Here is a 22238-nt window from a genome sequence, read left to right as displayed (position 1 = left end):
CAAATATATTTGTTTAAAAGCTCACTTTGTAAACGTCTTTAAATAGTATAGATTATACAATACTTAAGCCTTTAACTGTTATGAAATAAAATTGTATATAACATAAATATAATATTAAATTCCTCAACGTAGATCACGCGGACGTTTTATCCGATATTTATTGTTGACGTTCAACCAAAAATGTACACCTCGTGTAAAACAAAAATAAACGTTTATTTGACTATCGTATGTGGCTTGGGGGCTGTCCTACACATAAGGCGGTTATGTTAAAAGAATTTTTAACAAATGCTTTTCCTAACCGTCCTATTAGTAGGACTGGCGATATTAAATGGCCTCCTGGATCTCCAGATTTGTCTCCAAATGACTTTTATTTTTAGGATTATTTTAAGAAAACTATTTACAAACACAAATAGGTCTAATAGGAAATTATTAGGCCAATAAAATAAGAGAAGTTGCGAGAGAAAATTGTTAAATGTGCCAATTTCATTTCATCAGAAACTCTTTTTTAAGTACAAAATGGCTTTTATGATTGCTTAGCCAAAGAAGGAGGTTTGTCTGGGCCTTTCATTTAAAGCATTATGTTTTGTTAAGGATATTTTAAGAGTTTTAATTGAATTTTTAGTGGAATAATGTTTGATTTTTACTATGCATTACAGATCATAATAAACACTTCGAGATTACGATTCTATGAGGGTTGCACACTGATGAATGTACAACCTGCATCAGAAAAATATTTTAGGAATGCCTCAACTTTCACGTAATTTTATTGCGAAAATGCGAATACAAATACGTTACAAAATTATACAAATCCATCAAAATAAGACATTTCTTAAAGTCGTACTGAAAAACAACGACGTAGCAAGCGACTAGCAGAGGGCACAAAATGCACGCGTGCGCATTGCCATAGCACCTTTCTATGCGTAATGATCGATTCCCCAACCTGTATATTCATGTGTTATCCGTATTTTCAGCATTTATAATTGAAGAAATACACATTCGCTTATTGTTACTATCTTTCATTCTTCAGTTTTTAATCTACTTACCCAACAGTAATCTGAAATACAATACCCAAAAATTGTTTGAAAAAAATCGATTGGCAGAACTACATTATTTTATTCGTGATTAAATTCAAAAATTAATTCATGTATTAAAATAAAGAAAAGTACACAATTGTTTATTCGCGAGCAGCTTCTTCCTCTTGTTCAAAAATCCTCTTGAAACTAAAAGGTTCAAACTCGTATCCCTGACCGTCAAAGAACTTGGTCATAAATTCTACCCAGTGTAAACGAAGTGTGTGCAAGAAAGCGGAAAGTCCCTCCATAAGCACCAAAATCGCTACCGTAATCGCTGCCCATACCGCAAATATAACAAATATAATAATACCTCCGTAATAGGGTATTGATAATGTCACTAAGGCACGCCTGAAGACCATAGTCCATAATACCTCTGACAATTCTAAAAGTGAACAAAATACGCGAGTGTTACGAATTCATTCGTAATTTCTTTTTACTTACGTGCATGAGCTAATGATAAGGCCCACAAACGAAGGTAAGACGCCGTATGTGAAACTGTACTCAACGTGAATTCAATTGTGTGAATTCCGGCGTGGACCATTAACTCACTAAAGGGTTCGTCGTGCTCTTCCTCCTCTGAAAGTGCTGAAGTTGCCGGTGTTTCCGAATCGTGATGGCCTGCATGACCGTTCTAAAAAATGGCAAAATACACCTCAGTAATATTTTCGAAAGAATGGAATGTGTAATTTTCTTCGTCCCTTAAACAGGGTGGTCCAGCTTAAACGTCATTAATTTTAATACGTTATTATAAAATTTTTTCTCAGCAATGTTTAATAACAAAGATACAGGGAGTTAAAGTTGAGAATAATGAATTGTTTATTTATCATAACTTTTAAACTACTAGCTCAATTTTAATTAAATTTCAGGTTATTGTGGTGAACTATTAATTACTGATGAAGCTAATTTTTAAGAAAATTGCCAGTGGGAACATACGGTGAGACTTGGTTTTTTTGTCTGAAATCTGCGAGGTGATAAAATATTCTTTATAAGAAGTCAACTGTTAGATTCTCCATTTAATTTGAGAAAAAAAGGTACTTGTACAAAAATATGATTTAAGGCACTGTTTTTAAAATATCTTAGTTTAATTGTACATAAACACCAGTTAAAATGCTGCAAAAACTTAAAAAAAAAAAGAAAATTAGGCTTGAATCTTAAATTAAATCTGTCAAATGAAATAATGACTTAAGGTAACTTTTGATCATCTTTTATATTCAACTTTTTTACAAATCCAAGTTCAATTTCCTTTTTTTTATAAATTTTTGCATTTATAAAAAAATTTTAGCAGGATTTTTTTGCAGGAGCAATTTTAGCAACATTTTAGCAGGTATTTCTGAACAATTAAGGTAAGATATTTTAAAAACAGTCCGTTAAATCATAATTTTGCAAGAGTTACTTTTTTTCAAATTAAATGGAGAATCTAACAATTGACTTTTTATAAAAAAATATTTTATCACCTCGCACATTTGACCAAGTCCCTCCGTATATTACGCCACTGGCCATTTCTTTTAAAACTGACTTTATCAGTAATTGACAATTCACTACAATAATCTGCATGCGAAATTTAATTAAAATTGAGCTGGTAGTTTAAAAGTTATGAAAAATAAACAAATAATTATTTTTAACTTTAACACCTTGTATCTTTGTTATTAAGCATTTCTGAGAAAAATTTTATGATGAAAGTCTATTTCTTTTTCAATTTTCTATCACGTATTAAAATTAATGACGTTTGAACTGGACCACCCTGTATATATTTTTGACAAACTTTCGAATCCATCAATTTTTCTTGCTTGCTTTTCGTTCTTTATATTAGAAACGTATAAATGCCTTATACAGACTTAGTTTCAGAGAAGATATGACAGTAATCTTCGTTTTTTTAAATTACACACATAAACACCTAAATATACTTACCTTCATGTTAAAGCGCTAGATCGATATCGCATAAAATATAATTTATTTATATACTATACAGGATGTAAAAAGTTCATTATTTTCCCAATTTATTGCAAATATTTATGCAAACTAAAAAAACATAAAAGTTTAGTCAATATTGTACTGTAACCCTTAATTGTATTGTAAGTCGCCAAAAAATTTACAATATTAGGTAATAAATAGATATGTTTAGGGGTTCGATTTCCGATACTTTAACCACGTGTTGTACCCCCAATTTTATCGATAAAAAACCGATATAAATAGGGATCGCACTCTTCACCCCTCGGAATTGGAACCATATTACAATTTTATTTCTAGAATTTTTACGAGTTCACTGAAACTCATTTTTCTATCACTTGTATGTCCTCCACATGCATAAAAGTGGTCGTATTTCAAAGGTGATTAAATTTACCAGATTTTAAAACAAATTGAATCAACAATCGATTTTACTAAGAAATTACTCAAAATAATGAACGAAAAACATTGATTTTATTTGATCATTGACAAAAATAAAATCCCTAGACCTATACAGGTAACATTATTTAGGTAGTAAGGGAAAGCGGTATTTTTACTTAATAGGGAGAGGTAAGTGCGCCGAATAAACACGCATTATATGAAAAAGACTTTTAGTAAGAAATTCACAAAGTTTGCTCAAAGTGGCCACCATTGTTCTGAGGCAAGCCATTATCCTCAATCTAACCTACTGTAGTAGCTCTTATAAACATTTGTCGATAGTTCTTATTTTCCTCAGTTGTAGCCATAATCCTTTGAAGTAGCTCTTCCCTGGTTTCTGGGACTTTTTGCTAAACTTTCTCTTGCATAAGTTCCCAAAAAAAAAAAATCCAGAGGAGTTAAATCGGGAGAACGAGGTGGCCAGGCGATTGTACTACTACCCCTCTCCCTTAATACCTAGTCAAATGTTACCGGCATAGGTATAGGGATTTTATTTTTGTCAATTATTACCTGCTTTTGACAGGTAATTTACTTAAACTATTAGCGTAAGCGACGGTAATAATTTGATGTTTATTTGTTAGCAGAGCTTATTGCGTACAAACTAGAAGGAAAAAAAACATTATGTTAAGGGCTTGATTTCTAAGTTAAAGTAAAATAACTGAAAAAAATTCACAAAATTTTACCAAATTTTTCGTTAAAAGTTAAAATTAAAGTTTTTCATTTATTATTTTGAGTAATTTCTTAGTAAAGTTGATTTTAAAAGCTAGTAAATTTAATCACCTTTAAAATAAGACCATTTCATTATTTTGATGATTTTTCTGCGGAATACTGTTCAGGGGATTTTAACCTTATTGCAATTACAGAGCCATGGCTGACTCGCGATATTGATAGTGATGCTGTACGCATCCCTAATTACCAACTAATAAGAAATGATCGACAAAATTATAGAGGTGGCGGTATTGTTGCCTTTGTTCAGAGCAGATTAACTTATGAAATTCTTTTGTCTGAAATGTATGAATTTTTAGAAAGCCTTTGGTTAAAAATTAATATTGATGGTGAACCGCATATTTTTGGAATAATTTATAGACCTCCAAATTCTAATATTCAAAGTTTTTTGCCTCGGGGACTTTAATATTGATGTTTCAAAAGCTTATGACAACCATGCACGCCAATTAATATATTTGTGTGAGACTTTTAATCTAAAGCAGGTTATAGCTGAGCCGACTCGTATTTTTAATGGCACCAGCTCTATTATCGACCTTATTTTTACTAATCAGCTAAATATTTTAGAGAGTGGCATTATTAACTCTACATTTTCCGATCACTTTGGCATTTTCTTTGAATTTAGTGGTATGGTGCCAGAAGTGCTTCCTAAAGTCGTGACCTATAGACCCTTAAAAAATATAAACTAGATAACTTCCAGGCCATCAATCTATTGACGACAAAGTAAAATTTTTAAATACCAACCTAATAAAATTGTTTGATACCCATGCTCCTGTTAAAACATTTACAGTGCGAAAAAAGAGAAACTCTCCTTGGTTGACAGACAATATAAAACTTCTTCAAAAACTAAGAGATAAAGCGCTAAAAGATTTCAAAACAAGTAAATTGCCTGCAAAGTGGGAGTATTACAAGCAACTTAGGAACTATACCACCACAGCCGTTAGAGCAGAAAAAAAAGCTTTTTATAGAAATAAATTTAGGAACTGTATATATGGGGAAAAATGGAGTGAATTAAGAAAAATATTACCTTGTAAGCAAAAACAGATTCCTGGAGCTTTTAAGAATCCCGATAATTTCAACAATTATTTTGTTGCCTGACAGCAGTAAGAGACCTAGCAGCGATAATAGTCAGGAAATAATTAATTTTTATAAAAATAATTCCTTGCCCGTTTCAAATTTATTTTTATTTCGCACAGTGAGTTATAATGATATATGTTCTATTTTATTTAGCATTAAATCCAAAGCATTTGGTATCGACAATCTTAATATAACATTAATTCATATGTGCTGCCCTTTTATAATACCTTTTATATTGCATATAATTAATAAATGCATTGAAAGCAGCTATTTTCCCAAATGTTGGAAAGAGGCCTTTGTGATGTCATTGCCAAAGGTAAATAATCCAACAAATTTTAATCAGTTTAGATCCATTAGTATTCTGCCTACATTTTCAAAAATTCTTCAAAGAATCTTAGACACTCAAATTCGAAATTTTTTAAATGCTAATGATATCTTGTTATGTTATGATTATGATTGATTTATGATTGTAATGTTGATGTTGATGATTATGATATGATTTATGATTGTAATGTTATGATTTCTGCCCTTGTTCTATTGGACTATACGAAAGCCTTTGATTTTGTTAATCACGAAATTTTAAAGTCTATATTTCACTATATAGGTTTTTCTGATAAAGCTATTAATTTCATTAATTCTTATTTACGCGGTAGGGTGCAGCGAGTCAAGATAGAGGAAAATGTATCTGAACCCTTGGAAGTTGATAATGGCGTGCCTCAGGGTGGTATTTTAGGACCCTTATTTTTTATTATTTATACTTTTAGATTTTACTTTGATTTAAAAACTGCCTTTACCATTTTTATGCCGACGATGCTCAGTTGTATTACTCTTTTCTGCCAGAAGATGCTAAAAATGCGGAAGCAAAAATTAATCAAGACTTACAAGCCATATGTGATATTTCTTCAAAGCATTTTCTAAAATTAAATCCTTCTAAGTCGTCTGTAATGTTTATTGGTAATAAGCAAAAAATTAACCATGTTTTAAACAGCAACACTATTAATATTAAGATGGGTGATGCTAATATTCCTGTTGTAGATAATTGCAAAAGTTTACGCTTAATAGTGGATAGTGATTTGCGATTTCATCAACACGTTTCTAATGTTCTAAAAAAAGGGTATTTTGCTTTAAAATTAATTTACTTGCATAGGCATTATCTAAGCGAAGATATTAAAAAAATTTTGTGTGACTAGACTATAATGACAGGTGCCGATTGCAAAAGCTTCAGAACTCATGTATTTGCCTAATTTCTGGCATACACAGACATAATCGCGTTTCCCATAGACTTTCCGAGCTGGGGTGGTTAAATATGCAAAATCGTAGGGTTGCTCATTCACTTACTTTTTTTTATAAAATTCTTAAATACCGCAGTCCACCTTACCTATACTTTAAGATTAGTTTTAGAAATGATGTTCACCATTTGGGCTTAAGAAGAAACACAATTCATATTCCAAGACATAAGACTCAATTATTTAAAAGGTCCTTTTCCTATAATTTTGCATATCAGATGAACGCTTAAATTTTGAGTTGGGTTTGGTGTCTGTTCAGACTTTTCGCAGGGGAATGATGGTGCGTCTGATGAGTCAGCAGCTGTCTGCGTAAAATATTGAAGGGTCAATATTGTTAGTTTGGGTATGGATGGAGACTGAAAATTTGTGTTTAGTGTGGGTAACTAATGTGCGTGTTTTTCTTTTTTTTTTTGTGAGAGGTACTATGTTAATGTTAATGTTCTAAATTTTTTGGGTAGGTGTGTATAATTGAACTTAGTCTGTTACAAGCGTTTCTACATTTTTTTCTAGTTAGTTTTTTTAAGTTTTGGCCACAATGTTAAAGACCAGAATCTGCCTTGGCAGAATTCTGAATTTGTCGGCCTTTTATTTGCATAAAATAATAAATGTGTATTTCTTTCTCTTTTTTTATGTAGTTATGTTGAGTTTGCATATAAAAAATATTTATTATTATTATTTTTATGCCCTCCACATGCATAGAAGAGATAGAGAAATGAGTTTCAGTGAACTCGTAAAAATTCGAGTAATATTAAATTAATGATTGATAAATTTGAACGTACATAACGTGGTTAAACTCTCGGACCCAACCCAACCCCTAACACACTGTATATTCTAATAATATAGGTCGAATATCGTAAAATATCAATCCATGTATTACATTTGAAAATTGAATAATTCTCTTCCTGTTTGCTTACTTGATTTGTTGACTGTGGAGTTTTTTTCTTCTTTGCAAAATTTTCATATAACGGTGCACCGAGCAACATCCAAGGAATGCACACCAGAGCCAAAACTACTAGTACGTGTTGAAGCATTTCCTGACCTTCGAACAGGTACTGGTTACAGTTCTCTTTTTCATCGGCAGCCTTAAATAACATCATTCCGATAAAATAGATCAGCACATTTGGAGCACATCCTGAACTATGGGCAATATCTAAAAAGGATATTTTTAGATATAATCGATTCATTTATTTGAATAAAAAACCTTCGGTGTTGTCGTTCATGCCACTATAGTTTAGCCACTTCATAAATATCATTATGACCATGTAGACGAAAAGGAAACTGAAGAACAAGATTTTTGGTAAGAAATCCAGCAAAATATGCATGGGTTTTTTAAAGTGCCTAAAAATTAAGGTATTAAAGCATACAATTATGAAATCTGAGATAAAAAAATATATAACTTACATGAAGTTAACGACGCTGAGGACAACTCCAAAAATCATATGGATAACCCCAATTATAATAGACAATTTCATTTTCAACGAGTTTAAAAATATAATTTTATTGTCAGCATCCTGAAATTCATAATAATGTTTTATTAGCAACGAAATGTATACAGTTTAAAAATCGTATTTAAATTAGTGAAACGCCATGTGGGTTTGGACGTATTTCATAAACAAGTTTCTTGAAAACTGTAATACTTAAAGAAGATATGTGTACCGGCCTGGCAAACCAAAGTATTAAGTGCGGAAAACAATGTATTAGTTTGCAATAACAAGTCCCAAGTTAAGCATTGTCGTTCTGTCTATAACTTGACGCTTTGCCTATAAATTTTTGAAGCATGTTAATGCATGCATATATTGACACCCAAGAAAGAAATTTGCCCGGCCGGTATATACCAAATGTAGTCGTTAAGTAATTTATGTTTCCTAGCTAATAATATTCAATCTTTTAAACGTTATTGAAAATCATTCGACGCTACATATTGCAATATCATGCTCATTTTGATTACAATAATACTTTAGTAAACGAAAACGTGATAGGATTTCGATGTTTTTTAGAAAAATACTAAATGTATAACATTTTGTTGTATTATTCTTTGTGATGCTATTAATAAGTTTGTTCCAGCGGAGGATAAAAGTATTTAATTTTCCTCCCTGATTTTCAGGTATTAATACTATGATTCTGTCTCTAAAATTTCTGATCTGGCTATACTATTTGATGGCAAATTAAATTTAAATAACTATTAATTTTGATGCAATTGTAAATAAAAGCAATCAAATATTGGGTTTTATATCAAGAATTAGTAGGGCCTTGAGTCGTCTGTCTTTTAGGTTATAAATTAATACAATTTCTGCTCAAACATCCTCCGAACTTTAGCTTATTAAAGTCGTATAAATACTAAAAATTAGGTCAACGATTAGATCGTCTGTGTTATAATGAGGAAATTTTATATTGCCACAATAAAGACAAGAATGTATAAAAGCAGGTGCTGACAGGCACTTTTTTGTAAATTTTTAAATAGTTATATTTTTTGTCCTGGACTTTCTTATTCTATAAATATTAGTGAAGTGCATAAAACTAGAAATAAAAGAGTTTTCGGCGTACTTTTGCAAGATACAAGCTAAGGTTTTTATGACCCTATTACGCGGTAGTGTATAAAATTATAATGTAAAAAAAGGATAAATATTTATTCATTCTACAAAAACAGCCTTTGTCGACACGTCTTCTGTGGTTCTTTTTTAATTCGGTTTTATTCAAGCACCCCTTAAACTCAAAACCTTCTTAGATTTATATCCAACTTATGCAAAAATTAATGAATATTTTTATATTAATAATTAATCATTGATTTCAAACTTAAATGCAGATTATGATGCTGAAGCTGACTTGGACTCTGAAAAACTATAATATCAGCCATTGCTAAATAAGTAAAATTACTCATCAAATTTCCGCAATTACAGCAAAAACTGTCAAATTTCTGCTTAATTTGTTATATTAATTTATTGTATCATACCGTCTCTTGTTTTACCGCAAATATTATCTAGCTTTTATTATTTTAGGAAAAAATACTGCAAAGAAGTGGTTCAACTTACCTGCCAAGCGGGATCTAAACCCATATAGTAAGGTTCTCCGTCGTAACTATTTTTAGGAACCAACATAGCCTTCAAAGTACTGTCGTCTGTTTGTAATACCGATACGTTAATCCCTTGTGCGATTAGGTCCGTCTGATCTACCTTCCATTTACTTCCGAAAATGTTCATTGATCTTGAGAATATGTCGTTATATATGAGGCCGGTGTACATAGAAAACAGTCCCATCATAAGGATAATGTATCTATAATGAAAATAGTAAAACTTTTAAAAGTTTTACGTCTTATACCGAAATAGGTTTACTTACCTTCCTGAAAAGAATATTCCAAATATCTCGTTTTTGTTTTTTTGAGCGTCGATTTTTTTCTCATCGATAACCAGCCAAGCACCAAATGCCGCCATTATTATGCCGTGTCCCAAATCGCCAAACATAATGGCAAATAAAAATGGGAATGTTACAATTGTGTAAAGAGCTGAAATAATACGAAATATAAATTATAAAATAGTGATTTTTATTTTACTAAAGGTCTCTTAGGGCAAGTGGGGATATTTTAGGGCTGTTCCTGGGACTTTACAGCATATTTCTAGATAGTCTAAAAGTCCTCGAATATTTCTGATTTTTATTTTATTAAGTTATGTTAATTGCAAATTGTTTCTTATTTTAAATTTGAAATAGGCAAACTTGCAAGACAATCCAAAAAATATAATTAAGAGCTGAAGAAAATTTAACTAAGTAATAAGAAAATAAGTGAATTTAATTTGAGTTATCTTAATCCTAACTGAAACATGACCAAACAAAAAACAAAACAAAGGTAAAAAACGCCAAGTCAATACAACTGCAATGAGATTTGTGTAGCTGTAGGTTTAGGCCTGATGATGCCCCGATAGGTTCGAAATACTTGTAGCGTATGAATTTATATACAGTGTGTCCAACTTAAGGGTTAGCCACCCCTCTAAAATTTTTGTTCCTTGACCAATTTTCAAAAACTTTTTTTTGTTGGATAGATGGTCAAAAATGGCACTTATGAGCCAAGTTCGACATTTAGAGAAAGCAGGTCATGGCCTACTGTATAAAATCGAGAAGTAGTATTGGCGATATTTATTTTTGAAAAATGGTACTGGATTATTGTTCAGGACCACTTAAAACATAAGTGTACCAAATTTGGTTATGATAATATACAGGGTGTTGAAGAAAATTGGAGTCAAATTTTTAAAAGGCGCAATAACATTCGTAATCAAATACGAGTATTTTAAAAATTTTTGGCTAATTGGCATGCATCTTGAGAACACAAAGGTTGGAAATATCCTTCAATAAACATCAATCAATCATATTATCATACTATTTTGGGCTTCACATTAATACAACTTCATTTATACATTTTTTAGTTTTATTTCATTGTTAGGTTGCAATTCACACTTCACTAGTTACTTAATAATGTAATGTAGGCTAAGCAGCAAAAACTGAAAATAATTACCGTAAGGAATTACCAACACCAAAGATAATAATACTACTAGTATTTTATCTTTGCTAACACTCAAATTTAAAAATTAATGCCACAAAACTAAATATTAGTTCCTTCAACATGCCCTCCATTAATTCTTATACATTTTTCTATGCGTCTTCTGTTGTTTACTACCACCCTTCTTAACTGTACCCTGCTTATTTCATTACACTCTTGTCTAATGTGCTCACAAAGATCATGTAGAGTTTGCGGTCTTGATTTGTACACTTTGTTTTTAAGGGTTCCCCAAAGAAAAAAATCTAAGGGAGAAAGGTCGGGGGAACGTGCTGGCCACTGAATTAATGGACTCTTTCGTCCTATCCATCGATTCGGATAATTCTGGTTTAGCCAATTCCGCACTACCACTGCATTGTGGATAGGCGCACCGTCAAATTCTATGTGTAAGTTTCTTGTTTCGGCTAACGGCAAATCATCGATTACGTCACTAAAATCACCTTCCAGGAATCGAAGAAAATTAAGTCCAGTTAGATTTTCATTAAAGAAAAACGGCCCGATTATACGTTCGTTTAAGATACCGCACCATACGTTAATTTTCTGCGAATACTGCCTTTTACATTGTATCACCCAATGGGGATTTACGTTACTCCACATTCTAATATTTTGAGATGACACAATGCCGTTTGTAGTAAATGTTGCCTCATCCGTGTATAAAATCTTTTTCAAAAATGTAGGGTTAGCCAAATACTCGCCTTGTAACCACAAACAATATTCCATCCTGCGTTCTTCATCCCCGTGTTCCAAAGTGTGAAGGAATATAGGCTTGAAAGGCTTCTTGTTATTTTTCTTTAAACACCTCCATATGCAATTTTTGGAAATATTTAAGTTGGCACTAGCAACTCTAATGCTAGATTGCGGATTAGCATTAAAGTATTCAAGAATTATTTGGTTATTATTATTTGCTCAATTACGATGTAAATGAGGATGTACTCCGCCTACTGAACCAGACTGATTAAACCCATAGTTTATTCTGGCTATTGTTGAATGGTGGATGTTTTTACTAGGATGTCTCCTCTTAAATTGCGCCGCAGCTTCACGAAATGTTCTAACTCCATCGCCAACTAGCCGCACTACTTCAACTCTTTTGTTTAAATTATAATCACCCATAATTGTTCGACAAGCAGTCAAAATGAACTAAATGCATGAAAACTTTGACAAACTGTCAGGAACATTTTCTTTCATAGCATACTTGGGTAAAATTCCCACAAAATAATTTTTAACCAGACACAATCATATCTTTAACAAACTTATAAAAAAACAAACAAATTGAGCCCAAAATAGTATGATCGATTGTTGTTTATTGAAGGATATTTCCAACCTTTGTGTTCTCAAGACGCATGCCAATTAGCCAAAAATTTAAAAAATATTCGTATTAGATTAAGAATGTTATTGCGCCTTTTAAAAATTTATTTCAACACCCCGTATACTATCATAACCAAATATGGTACACTTATTTTTTAGGTGAACAATAATCCAGTACCATTTTTCAAAAATAAATATCGCCAATACTACTTCTCGATTTTATACAGTAGGCCATGACCTGCTTTCTCTAAATGTCGAACTTGGCTCATAAGTGCCATTTTTGACCATCTATCCAACAAAAAAAAGTTTTTGAAAATTGGCCAAGAAACAAAAATTTTAGAGGAGTGGCTAACCCTTAAGTGGGACACACTCTATATTTCATGAGACCGTGACTTTTTAATCTTTGTTTTTTTAATACTAAGTTATTTTAAATGTAATGAAAAAGTAGAGATAAAAAAGAGATCAAAGTTTTTTAAAGCTTTAAAGGTGATGATAAATTGGGTATTCTTCAGATTTGCTAAACCTACACGGGTAACTATAAATATTAGAAACAAATATATTTTAAACAAAAGATAATTGGCTTTTGGATAATCACTGTTGAGAGCAAATATTTTATGTTCAAATCTGTTTCTTTAAGGTTTTAAAGTCTATTTGTAAATCTCCACAGAAATATCCAGAAGATTTAAATCCCGCCTAATAGTGGGCTATTGAATCATGCCATATCTGCCTACACAACAATTACATCTCTCATTTGAGTGTTCCACAACCTAAGCGATAAACGATTTTCAATATTGTGCTGAATAACGTTGACATATCGATTTTCTGTTAAATAGCCATCACAAATAATCGCTCAATTAGTAACAATCAACGGCAGGAATATGTAACGATTATTAAATATCCCTGGATTATGTTTGTCAATTCCATGGATTCGCAGCAGATACGCATTTAAACAAAATCGAAATAGTAAAAAATAAATGCCTAAGATATTGTTTTGAATTTTTGAATAGTACACCAATTGAAGTATTAGACTTAAAACATTTATATAAAGTTAATTACAAAAAATAGCAGGTTGATTAATAATATACGTACTTTTACTGACGTTATAAAAAATTTTAATTGCTAATAACTGGATTCCTAGATCTATCAAATTCAAAACAATATTTTTTCCTCAGAAATACATCTTCAATTTGAATTATTGAATTTTATTTTAAATATATTCCCAAAATGAAAATAAATAATGATAAAAGTGGCACTCCAATAGCATTAAAAACTAAATTTAATGAAACTTTATACACGATCTACGCAAATAGTGAGCATATTCACACATATTGTTTTAAATCGAATAGTATGTAGCTTTAATAAATGAGCTTTAGTATATTGCTTGAATGAGCTTGGAAACGACAATTCGATTATTTTTTAGCAAAAAAGAGCAGGCTCCAACCTAAATTTAGCAATTTATTTCAGTTCTCTAGCATTTATAGTTACTTCACAATTAATTTTCAAAGTTCGAATAAATACGCCATGTTTAATTTTTCCTTGTACCAGCGCGGCCGGGATGATACGTCACAGGCGCCCAAGTGGACGCAACGACCGACGCTAGCATGTCGACCGCGCACGCTGCTTTGTCAAAATAACGCCTGGGCACTAGACTTTGGCTGGCTGGCTAGCGAGCGCTCTATAATGCACCGTCGCGTCGCGTCGGCGTCTATGACGTAGCGCGTAATTGGGACGGAATCGCGGGAGGTATAAAAAACCCCAGACTAACAGCCTTATAACTTTGCAAATACTTACCCTAACAACTTGAAATAAACGTCCTTGTTCTTATAAACGTATGTTGTATTTATTTTTGGGAAAATATATATATATTTTTTTTAATTTTCCAAGCCCATTATGAGAAGAATAATAAATTTGTTATATTTGCAGACAGCAAAAGTGCACTTAAAGCCTTAATAAACTGTAAAGCAAAAGTTTTATCCAACTATATTATTAAAAACATTTTGAACACTTGTATGCGTTTGGAAACTGATGACAAAAATGTAACTTTAATCGGAATTAAGGCCCATGTAGATATAAAAAATACATGATAAATATGCAAAGGAAGCTAAAAATGCAAATATAATTCAGGCAAATTTCTCATTACTATTTACTGATAATTTTGCCATCATAATCAAATTAATATTCTAATATAGCAACACAAGTAATGAATCCGTTTAATATTATCACCATAATAATTTCAGAAAATATATTTCGGTATAAAGAGTTATATAAATTTATTTTAAAAGAACACATAATAATTTTAAAGGAATCAAGGTATATAGGTTTCAAATACAGTGTGGTGACTTTAACTGGAATAAATTCAGTTAAAACTAATCAAATTTTATCTTGCAAAATTCCTGAGACCCGTCGATTTTTGTATATTTTTTTTTACAGTTCAAGATAGTTTTTGTATTTTTTCACCTACAGGGGGGGTCCAAATTAACCCAAACCTTTTTTTTTCAAATGGAAAGCCACTTTTTTTAAACTCTCATTGAATAGAGCCCTTTTCCTGATTAAATTGCCCTATTTACTTTTGTGATTATCTAAAGAAGAAATACGAAAAAAAATAAAAGCCATTAAATTATTAAGAGTCTCGAAATATTTTGTGTTGGTAAATTTTTGGCGTGTTTGTTTATTTTATTGGTATCGAGACATTTCCTGACATTATTGTAGTGTCACTGTTAAAGTGAATTTCAACCAGTTAAATAAGTTAACTTATATTGAAAAAATGCCTTATTTATCTGAATCCCACAAGATTGAAATCCTAATGATGATTGGTTATGGGGACAGAAGTCGTACTCAGCTAGAGGTTGTCCACTTATTCAGGCAGAAATATCCAGATTTGCCACCTATTAACCAAGGTACGGTTAGTAAAATCGACAGCAGATTTCGAGAAGTTGGGCACGTGAGGGATATTTTAAGACAAAGGTCTTCTAAAATCGATGAAAACACCCAATTAAATGTATTGTTGGCGATGGAAGAAAAACCGGTAACTGCAGCCAGAAGAGTAGCTCGCGAAAACTCTATTCATCATAAATCTGTGCTAAAAATTTAAAAAAGTGCAAACAAACGACCTTATAAAATGCAACCCGTTCAAGAGTTATTGGAAGACGATCCAGATCGCAGAGTTCAGTTCTGTGAATTAATGATGAACGCCATTGACGAAAATCGCATATCTTCGGAGTGGATCGTTTTTTCTGATGATGCTACATTCGCCCTAAATGGCCATGTTAATAAGCAGAACTGTCGCTACTGGTCTGACGAGAATCCACAATGGGTAAGGGAAACTAATACACAATATCCCCAGAAAACTAATGTTTCGGCTGGCATAATTGGCAGGCAAGTTATAGGGCCCATATTCTTCAATGATACTTTAACTGGGGAAAGATATCTAGAATTTCTTGAACATGAACTAGTTCCAGTCTTACGTGCCTTATATCCGAGTCAGTTCGATCCAGATTTGTATGATGAAAGAATCTGGATGCAACAAGATGGTGATCCCCCACATTATGCCCGTAATGTACGCCAGTATTTAGATGACAATTTGCCAAACAGATGGTTTGGTAGAAGGGGTGCAATCGAGTGGCCGGCACGTTCTCCCGATCTCACCCCACTTGATTTTTTTCTATGGGAACATTTGAAAAGTCAAATTTATATGAGCAAACCAGGAAACCTAGACGAACTCAAAGAACGTATTAGGCAAGAAATCCGACAAATATCTCCAGAAGTGTTGAAGTGAAGCGTGAAGAAGAAAATGTCAGAAACGAATTTTATTATCGTCTTGGGCTTTGCCAACAAGTAAATGGTGCTCATTTTGACCATCTTATACATTAAACGCAACTTTTAATAATTTAATGGTTTTTATATTTTTTTTCGTATTTCTCCTTTAGATAATCACAAAAGTAAATACGGCAATTTAATCAAGAAAAAGGGCTCTTTTCAATGAGAGTTAAAAAAAAGTGGCATTCCATTTGAAAAAAAAGTTGGGGTTAATTTGGACCCCCCTGTAGGTGAAAAAATACAAAAACTGTCTTGAATTGTGAAAAAAAATAAACAAAAATCAACGGGTCTCAGGAATTTTGCGAGATAAATTTTGATTAGTTTTAACTGAATTTATTCCAGTTAAAGTCACCACACTGTATGTGGAAATTGTCATAGTTTGTAACAAAATTTAACTGTGTAACGTGTTTTCTGTGGTATGGCATAAAAATAATTTTCTCTAAAAACATAATCTACTATTAAATAAATTTAATATAATTTGTCGCTTTCCTATGAATTTTGAGTTTGCGGATACATATACAGTTTTTACATTTTCTAAAAACCAAGCATAGTCGCTCCTATAAAGTCTTTAAGTATGAATTCAGCCAAATAGCAAATAAAATCTGACCCAGTATGATGTTTTTTGGATATTTAATATCTTTGGGTCACTCAGTAATCTGGTTAGTAAGGCTTTACCTCTCATTTCATAATGGTTTAATGTTTTTAAGAGAATTGCATGAGCTACACTATTGAATGCCTAATCAATGAACATAGCAATACATTTTCTACTTTTATTTAAGTTTCTGGTCAATTTGTTTGTATAGGGCGTGTGCTGCCTACTATACATTTTTGAAATCAGAATATTGGCATCGTTCTCTTTAGCCAATATATGCAAATAAATATACAGAATTATCCCTTAATCTAATAATAAAAATAGAGAAGCCAATTTTCGTTAATTTTTTTTCTTATTACTTATAGTAACCTTTATAGGGTGCAAATATGAAAAATATCTGTGTACACAATATTATTTTCAAAAGCCTTAATAACTAAGAAAATTGTTTTAACGTTTAATAAATATCATAATAACTTACCAGGATTTAACTCCCCATAGGTACCAAAAGCATAAGCGGATATTAAATTCTGAAAACCTTGCGTGAATTTGTTAGTTCTATTATAAGTAGGAGGGGTCTGTTTTGTGTTCAGAACATTATAAAATGAGTGCACCGAACTGCCATAAGCTCCCTGAAGAAAAATCTTAATTTACAAATCTTCCACAAAATATCAAATTAAAATACTCACCGATCCTAAATCAAGAGCATGTTGTACCTTCGGAAGATCATTGACGGGTACCCAACCTTCCGCAATTATACACTTTTTACTGACGTCGGCGCTAAACATGTTCAACGTGTCATAAATTGCTTTCATTTTGCAAACGACTATCGACCAGTTTTGTATGTCTTTTGCCACAGCAACTAAAGTTTAAACATCGTTAAATTTAAAGGAAAACTTAAAAAAGCTCTCTTACATAACAGTCTGCCTATGTGATCTTCGGTTTGGTTGATCACGACTTTAATATCTTGCACCTCAGCGGATATACGATTGATACGTTCATTACGGACAGTTGGAGTAACGGGGATTTCTATAGTTGTGGCTTTGTATCCTGCACAGACTTTATTAATTTTGGCGTCTAATTGTTCGCCTTGGAAAAACACTACGAATGCAGTGTAAGGACTTTCTTTTTCCTGAAAAATACATGTTTATAGTCTTAGGCTACTAAGATAATATCACCCGGTAGGATAAAAGTCAGCAAGTATATAAAACAAGTAAGTGTGTTTTTATGTTTACATCGGCATTTTGACGATTTGTATTGTTATCTTCAAAATGTTACAATTATTTTAAAGCAACAATAAAATAAAATTATTTAATTACGAAATTTATTTAATTTTTTTTATCTAAAACATTTTTAAATTTCATTTAATACATATAAATAAACATAAAAAAAGATACACAAACTTATAGGTTGAAAGTAGTTAAAATTTATCGTAGTAAGAATTTTTGTTATTGTTCATAATTTTCTATATTATTATTTTTCTAAATATATTTTATATATATTACTGCTTTTTTCAGCTGTATCTCATTCGATGACAATATAAATTGTCGAAATGTCGATTTAAACACAAAAGTGACTTTGACGGTGTTTAATTTTCTACTGACCTTCCTCTATTTACAAGAAAAACAATAAGATATGTCTAAGTTTTAGGAACTTTATTAAATATTCCAAATATATAGTGTAACTAATTTAAATACCTTTCGTAATTTAACTATAATAATAATAGAAAATTCCTTAAGCTTCCGTATTTTAAAAAGTTTGGTCATTATCCAGCAACAGGATTTTGTCATCTGACATTAGTTTAACTGATTAACAATGGAGAACAAAAAGATAACATTATCTATACGCTTCCATTTAAAAACTATTACAAAACTTAATTTTCAGAAAGTTCAAAGCGTAGATTTAATAGAAAAATATTTTTTATCTTTTATGTTTTTTGATTTTTTAAGTATCATTGATCACATGGAGTATTATCTCTAATAATTATTTTGGGCAATTTCTTTATGCTATATTTTATGTCTTGATAGAAGCATTAGAATTTAGCTGACTAACATATTTATAGCAATATAATTCTTACTAATTAAATCTTGACAGTTAAGAAAAGTAAACATTTGCATCAATTAAGATTTTTTAATATTCCAATAATTAATGTTCCTAAAAATCTTCATAGATATCAACATTCCAAAATTGATAAACTGTTTGCTAAAATAAACGAAGTATTCTATGAATGTTTATGAAATATATTGTGCTATTAGGGTATTTCCAAATAAATGTTTTATATCCCAAGGTATTTTTATAGCATCTAAATAGGATATTTAGACCCTTATATAGAAATCTTAAATAGCTATTTAGACAATCAACAATAATCCTAAGATTTTATTAGTTTTTTCTAAAAGTACTATTTATTTAAGCTAGAATCTTATATAATAATATGTTAATTTCACATCGTTAATAGTTATACAAGGTGTCCGGAAAAAGGAGGCCAATCCGCCGGCCACATATAGGGAGGACCAAAATAATGTGACTTTCGTTATGCCATTTTTTAATTGGGTGCAGTGCATTGGGTTAAGATATTGAATTAAAATTTGGTGTGGGTTGTATCTAGATTTTAAAATTAAGATATCTAATAAACGGATTCTCAAAACGACATTTACTAAGAATACTTTTTTTACAAGAAAAGATTGGATAATTAGAATTTTTTACTAGAACTTAGTTATACAGAGGTAGAAAAAAGTTTTGGTACTTGCAATATACCGCAGGTGGTGCCCTCTGCAAGGTATAGCGAATCCGTGAACGGATTTCAATTTCTCGTTCCAAAAAACCCCTCACACCAAATTTTAATTTATTATCTTATGAAACACTCGACTTACTTTAAAAAAACGATTTTATATTTCTCATTTTGACGCCCTGTATATTGAATACCGAGCACCCAATTAAAAAATGGCATAACGAAAGTCGCATTATTTTGGTCCACCCTATATGTGGCCGGCGGATTGGCTTTCTTTCTCCGGACACCCTGTATATACATACTTACAACCGATTAACTTACCGTGGTCGGATCTGTGATAAGTTCATTAATATCAGCTTGACGTACGAAAATATTGCCCCTTCCTATTCTCCACATTAAACGCTCAAAAGAGAAAAATTTATCCTTAGCGATAACACCTCCAATAAAACCTATAAAAGAACAAAATTATGGCTAACCTGACAGTGATGGAAGCACAAAATTATCTTACCTAACTGTGATGCATTTCTCATCTCTTCTGGAGTATATTCATTGTAAATGGCCTCTTCTTGTTGACTGAAAAACAATTGGGCCTTGAGTAGCACATTTTTCTCAAGCACTTTTTGATAATATTCCATTTTTAGGGTCGTTGCGGCTGTCGTTAATTCACGAATATCGAGCGCTGTCTTTTCAATGTAAGCCTAACAAACAAGAAAATTTCATTGTAATAATATTTTAAGAGTTAAAAGAAAAATACCTCTAGATCTCCGAGTTCGCGAGGATTAGGGGCGGTCGGTATATCGACTATATCAAATATCCTGATGTTTCTCTTCTTGATTTCTGACTCGATGTACCTGAGTTCCCTCTCCATTTCGCTAATTCTTTTAATTTGATAAGCGTGTTCTCTTTGGAAGGAGTTAACCTCGGGATTAAGCTAAAATTTGGTTGAATTTACCTTTTAAATACTTATAGGGTTTTTATGGATTTACAGTATTGTTAATTATTAAATTACTAAAACAATTATTGATTCTTAAAACAGACTTCACTGTAACTATCACTATAAGACCTAATAAAATCACGCATTTTTTACTTAGTTTTATCTTAGCATAATAATTAGAAGTGCATTTAAAATCACTGAAAAAAACGAGTTTATATACCGGCCTGACACATTTCTTTCTTGTGCGCCAGAATATCCGTAAATTGATAGGCAAAGTTGCTACTATTGAAATTGGTAGAGAGAAAGTAGGAGAAACGGTATCGTTCTCTTTTTAACTTAGACTTGTTAGTACAAGTATAATGCATTGATTTCAGTACCCAAAACCTTCATTTGCCAGACCGGTATATTTTTTTAAATATTTTACTTAAGCCTATAACATTCTTTGCTCGGCTATATTAACCTCCTTTTCAGATTACTGAATTTAACTAGATTTACTAGATTACTGAATGAAACTAGTAGGAAGTTATCCAGTTGGGTTATGTGCATTTGATAAAATATTCTTTAAATGACAACTTATTGTACTTACATCTATAAATTGAACACATCCACTTTCGCCCAAATGTGCGGTAATCAGATAAGCAGATTCGGGCTGAATGTACATTTGGATGAGGACCATATCCTCACCCCGCAATAAAGATCCCATCTTGTACGGTTTGATTTAGAGCAGTGGCTTCTTCTAAATAAAAAATATATAATTTCTATAATTTACACATAAAATTTCTTCAATACTTAAACTGATAACCGTCAACGTTTAAAATCAACAAAGTAAGTAGGTAATGATGTATAAAAATCTCTTAGATTGATTATCTTAAAATCAGAACTTTCACACATTTTTTATCGTGACTAGAACAAAGTAAATGACTAATTAAGATATCAATAGAAATACGTGCCAGATTAGCAAACCCTCTGCATATTTGACCTGTTTATTGGCCTAAAAAATCAAATTTTTTTTTTCATTTCCAGGAATCATCCAGACATATTTTACATGCGTAATTTTCTTTAAATTAATAAACTAGTTTTTTTAAGCAATTATTGAAAAGTAAGATACTTAGAAAATCACATGACTATCAATTTAACAATAGGGACGTGGGAATTTAAAGTACTCCTTATAAAGATTTTTCTAAATTAAATATAAAATAAAGCATTACTTACTAATCGGACAATAACATAAAAAATACATATAAATATATAACACATAACATACCTTATACTACCACTACTGCACGACTTGTACGTCGCTCCTATAAAACTACTCCGCAATACAGATTTGTTCACAAAAAAAAATAGATAATAACACTTTTTTCTACAAGATCACTTATCGACAAATAATGTTCGTTATCTGCCACTTATACAGAGGTATTGTGACCTGATAACTTTTACACAATGACCACTTATTTTGTCACTCTCCCCTTTAAATCAAAAACAAATTAAATTTATGTTAGGTTAATTAATATTATATTTAGCGGTATATGAATGAAAATGGTATATTTATTAACTTGTCTGATGTCATGGCTGAGAGTTGAATAGTCGTCAGTTAAACCCTTACAATTCATGACTTGGAATAAAAGAAAACAAGAAATTCAAAGAATTACCCTCCTTATTTTCACTAATAACAATATTTCTATTCCAATGCTAGAGTTAGGATAAGTGACAAAAAAAATTAAAATTATAAACTCAATGTTAAAATACCCAAAGAATCCCACCCTCAAAACTTTTGTATCC

The 22238-nt window shown here is 31.4% G+C and overlaps 1 protein-coding gene across 1 annotated transcript; it reads right to left on the bottom strand.

Annotated features, from left to right (window-relative positions):
* Positions 1-1093: 1093 nt before the first annotated feature.
* Positions 1094-21860, bottom strand: LOC126733887 (V-type proton ATPase 116 kDa subunit a 1-like). The gene is made up of 15 exons (XM_050437319.1): positions 21721-21860; positions 21043-21192; positions 20277-20453; positions 20031-20220; positions 19844-19971; positions 17710-17926; positions 17484-17656; positions 17276-17426; positions 9875-10040; positions 9571-9811; positions 7943-8052; positions 7743-7879; positions 7456-7691; positions 1515-1704; positions 1094-1455 (listed from the first exon to the last, which is right to left on the bottom strand). The coding sequence occupies exons 2-15, from the start codon at positions 21157-21159 to the stop codon at positions 1175-1177; spliced, it is 2514 nt and encodes an 837-aa protein (XP_050293276.1). The 5' UTR covers positions 21160-21192; positions 21721-21860; the 3' UTR covers positions 1094-1174.
* Between the last annotated feature and the right edge of the window lie 378 nt (positions 21861-22238).

This window comes from Anthonomus grandis, chromosome 3 (assembly GCF_022605725.1).
Source record: "Anthonomus grandis grandis chromosome 3, icAntGran1.3, whole genome shotgun sequence".
NCBI lineage: Eukaryota > Metazoa > Arthropoda > Insecta > Coleoptera > Curculionidae > Anthonomus > Anthonomus grandis.
This window is presented reverse-complemented; position numbering and strand designations above follow the sequence as displayed.

Coding starts and splice junctions, on each gene's coding strand:
- LOC126733887 (XM_050437319.1), bottom strand. CDS start 21,159: ATGGGATCTTTATTGCGGGGTGAGGATATGGTCCTCATCCAAATGTAC. Junction 19,972..20,030: donor GAGAAATGCATCACAGTTAG/GTAAGATAATTT, acceptor GTTCTTTTATAG/GTTTTATTGGAGGTGTTATC. Junction 17,657..17,709: donor TCACATAGGCAGACTGTTAT/GTAAGAGAGCTT, acceptor TTTAAACTTTAG/TTGCTGTGGCAAAAGACATA.